The 3,795-nt window shown below is 31.5% G+C and overlaps 1 protein-coding gene across 5 annotated transcripts in view; it reads left to right on the top strand.

The window, feature by feature from the left end:
* Positions 1-3,076, top strand: part of LOC109542535 — a 58,229-nt gene extending 55,153 nt beyond the window's left edge. For all 5 annotated transcript variants that reach the window (XM_019911791.2, XM_019911795.2, XM_019911790.2 and 2 more), the window contains 3 exons: positions 190-318; positions 474-628; positions 1,802-3,076. In XM_019911791.2, coding sequence (XP_019767350.2) covers positions 190-318; positions 474-628; positions 1,802-1,978 — 461 coding nt within the window. In that variant the 3' untranslated portion in view covers positions 1,979-3,076. The remainder of the gene's footprint in view (positions 1-189; positions 319-473; positions 629-1,801) is intronic.
* Positions 3,077-3,795: the final 719 nt, after the last annotated feature.

The following is a 3,795-nucleotide window of genomic DNA, read 5'->3' as shown; positions in this document are numbered from 1 at the left end:
TGAATCACCCTGTATATTTATGGGTTTAATTTAAATTAACACACTAATTACTTAATAGTAATTAGGATGCAATGAGCATTAGCAGTAATATTCCTATTCTAAAGTTTTTTAAAATGTTAATGATTTAAAGCATTATTTGGTCAACTAATTTCCTTTTTTTTTATTAATTTATGTATTTTCTTATTTTAGCATTGAAAAACGTAGTGGTGAGCGAGTGTAAAATCCACAATGACGCTAGTGTTGATATAGCTACAGACGGGACCATTTTGGTCACGCTTCTTCCATCAGGAGGATATTTAAATGTTACAAATCGATTAGGTGAGACACACTGAACGTAAAAAATAAGTTAGCTGGCTTTCGAAAATTTGCGTTTAACTCTAACAGTTGACAGGTATATAGTTTAAATAATTGCCTGAAACTGAACTGCCTTATATAATATTATAATCTTGAATACTAATATATTTTTTATGTAGGAGTGTATAGTTTAAGATGGGAAACACTAGGCCAATGTTTGTATACTACTAGTTTCGAGCAAAATGCTGTATCTGTTGCTCTGTCACCTCTAAGTCGTCATTTAGTAGTGGGCTTCGCTTCCAGGAGGGTTTCTATTGTTCCTACCGATCGCTGGGTAAGTAGCTCCATTGTCTGTATAGCAATATATTAGCAATCGTGATTCCTTGACGCTGAAGACTGTTAGGCCTTGAATGCAATATTTGGGGTTATTCTCACGCTGGATGACTTAACGAGAGCGCAATACACGATGTTTTGGAAAAATGTGTAGAACGAAGTAATCAGATCTGCTCTATAGTAATAACCTCTTAATAACAAGACCTCAGCGCTAAAATCTGAAAGATTGATGACGTCAGACAATGTAGGCCAGTTTTTCGCTCGTAAAAAATCTATTGAAAAGACCAAATCAGGTTATGATTATTGAAGCGCGATGGTTTCGTTGCCGTCGCAACTTATCTAGTCTCCTGCAAAGTGCAAAGTTATATGACTTGGAAGGTACTTTTGCGGGGTTGTCGGTTAATAATTATTTTCCCTGGCCTTTCTTAAAAAGTTGGTAGAAAAAGTACATTACCATAAGGTAAAAGTTTTATAATTGATTGTCGACAGTTTTCATTAAAATACACATAATAATTAGTGATTAATGAGATATATTAGTCTTTGAATCATACAATCGATAAAAACGTATGGCAACGCTCGTAGCTTTAAAGGTACAAGCAAAGGTATTTGTAAATTTTCTACCCTGAAGAAATTTGCCTCTTTTTTGTTTTTCTAGTGAATTTCAGTGATACAAATTATGCCCTACAAAGTTGTGTTTCGGGGTGTTGCGAAAATTTCACAAACTTCTTTGGCTCTCCGAAACCATAACAATAGTTAAAAGCGTGCACCGGAAAATTTCCAACCCAAGAGTAGTTATAAAGTGTGTGATTTTCATTTCTCAACAGGTTTTATAATTTCGGAAACATCAGAGTGAGATTCCTAATCAGGTGAAATAATTTCAGTTAATCTAAAAAGCCTGATTTAAAGGCCGATGCAATACCATAATTTCTTTTCTGTTAATATATCCTACAAATTTCCGGAAAAAAAATTATTATTTTTTTTCCTACTCTACAAGTGAGTCCTTATACGCCCTTAAAAAGAATGACGCCATCTTTGAATCACCCTGTATAAGCAGTCTAAAGATATCAGGAAGCTATGTGCTAGATTATGAATTGTATTGATACAAGATTATATAAAATAGAACACGTGTTATTCAACATACATTTTGTGACTCTTGAATATTTATTTAAATTAGGTTATGGCCCGCATATATAAGATAGAACAGAAAGACGTGCCCGGAGACAGATTACCGGTGTTACGGGAATTGGATCAACACAGAGAAAATAGAATCAACTGTATCCGATGGTTACCATCTTCTGGCCAAGGACTGATCTACGCTACTAATACGGGACAACTGGTTATTTTATCCTAAGACGTTAATTGGCAATACGACGTTAATAACGTATTGATATATGCGACTGGAATAAGGACAGGAAAACAGTCGTACATGTGTAGTTTCAAGTCACGTTGGTAATAACTTCAATCTAAAATGTTTCGGCCAGTTTTCATAACTAAGCCCAATAACTTTCCAAGATGTCTTGGTATATTTTATCTTTTGGCTTAGGGTTGATAAATGTTTTTTTTTATATAATATTTGATTCATTATATCATTTATGATATAATCATGTTCAAAATGTGTAATGTAAGTTATTAATTGTTTAATTTTGTTGTTATGGGCAACATCTTAGTCAAAACTTACAAAATAATACGAATACTGAACTAAATAGATTCAGTATTTATATTAGTAAATTAACGAAGCGTGAAGTTCTGCCCAATTCCCTATCCCTTTTCCTGTTGATTATTTTTCGTACATCAAAATCATGGAACCACCTATACCTAATTTCTTGTAAAAATATTTATTAGTTTTCTATTTGTATTTCATTAATTAGTAATCTTATGCCATGTTATAATTGAAGTGAAAGAAACATTTTGTTCAGTTCGGTTAACAGTGATAATTTTTTTAGCGATATAATAATATTAGATAAGAGAATGTTACCACAATATAATGTGGTATTTGGGAAAGTACTCAGTCGTCAAATCAAATATTCTAAGCATAAATGTGATGTTGTATGTGAGAAGGTCATCGATATTTCTTGCAATATTGTAATGTTTTTTTATATTTTTGCCAGCTTTCGATTTGTTTTAAAAAGTTTGGTTTGAAATGCATAAGTGGCATGTAAATAAAAATATGAATTTATCAAAAACAATTATAGTAAAGGAAAAAAAATTAAAAGTAATTTACTAATCACAAATTTAGTTTGAGCGATCTGTTGATTTTTTCAATTAGCCTTATTAAATACATTCGGATGTATATTTCCTATAGTTAGTTCGTAGTTTTTGCTACTCAACTTGTATGCATCAGTCATAGAGATCAGGGAGTTTTGCATTATGAGGAAATTGACTAGGGTGGAAAGTATGTCTGTTATTTGTCTAGATATGTAAAGCTTCTAATAATGACTGATTATATTTTTGTTTGACTGAATTTGTTAAAACATATGTGTATTTATAATTTGTATATTCACATTCTTAGTTCAATAAATTGATTTAAAAAAGCTTCGTTTTCATTACAATGTTGGGTATGTTTATTTCCTGTTGGAGGTGTGATAAACGGTAATTTTTCTGTAACGGATTACAGCGTTCCCGTTTCACCTTGGTAATAGGTTTCGAAATACGGTTCCAAAAGGAATATGTTACTTTTTAAATTTTTCATTAAAAATGCAGAATGATGATGGAATGGAAATAGTGATGATATATAATATTTATTAAAAACATGATTCTTAACATTGGTAAACTTAAAATAAAATATTCTGAAATAAAAAACAAAACAGGTTCGAGGTAACTACTTACAGAAGAAAAAAACTGATAATAAAAAACTAGAGTGATTAAATGAAATATACGGTTTATATGCGAAAATGTTTAACAATCTCATTTTCATTTAAAAATATTTTTTTTGCAGAGGCCTTTTACTGATTCTAGTTCTTCGCGCGTTTGTGATAGCACCCGCTTTAGAAAATAATCTTTCGCATTTCGTTTCACAATAACATTAAATAATCCACAATAACAACAACCAGAAATGCGTGTTTGGCAAACCTGGACGAAGTATTATAGAGAGTTTTTAGGCCTCTTAAAATTGCGTTGGCCTTAAACGCTCAACGTTATTCTGATCATGCGCAGTATTAAAAAAATAAG

This window comes from Dendroctonus ponderosae, unplaced genomic scaffold, assembly GCF_020466585.1.
Source record: "Dendroctonus ponderosae isolate FM_Combo_2020 unplaced genomic scaffold, Dpon_F_20191213v2 Dpon_F_20191213_3, whole genome shotgun sequence".
Lineage (NCBI taxonomy): Eukaryota > Metazoa > Arthropoda > Insecta > Coleoptera > Curculionidae > Dendroctonus > Dendroctonus ponderosae.
This window is presented reverse-complemented; position numbering and strand designations above follow the sequence as displayed.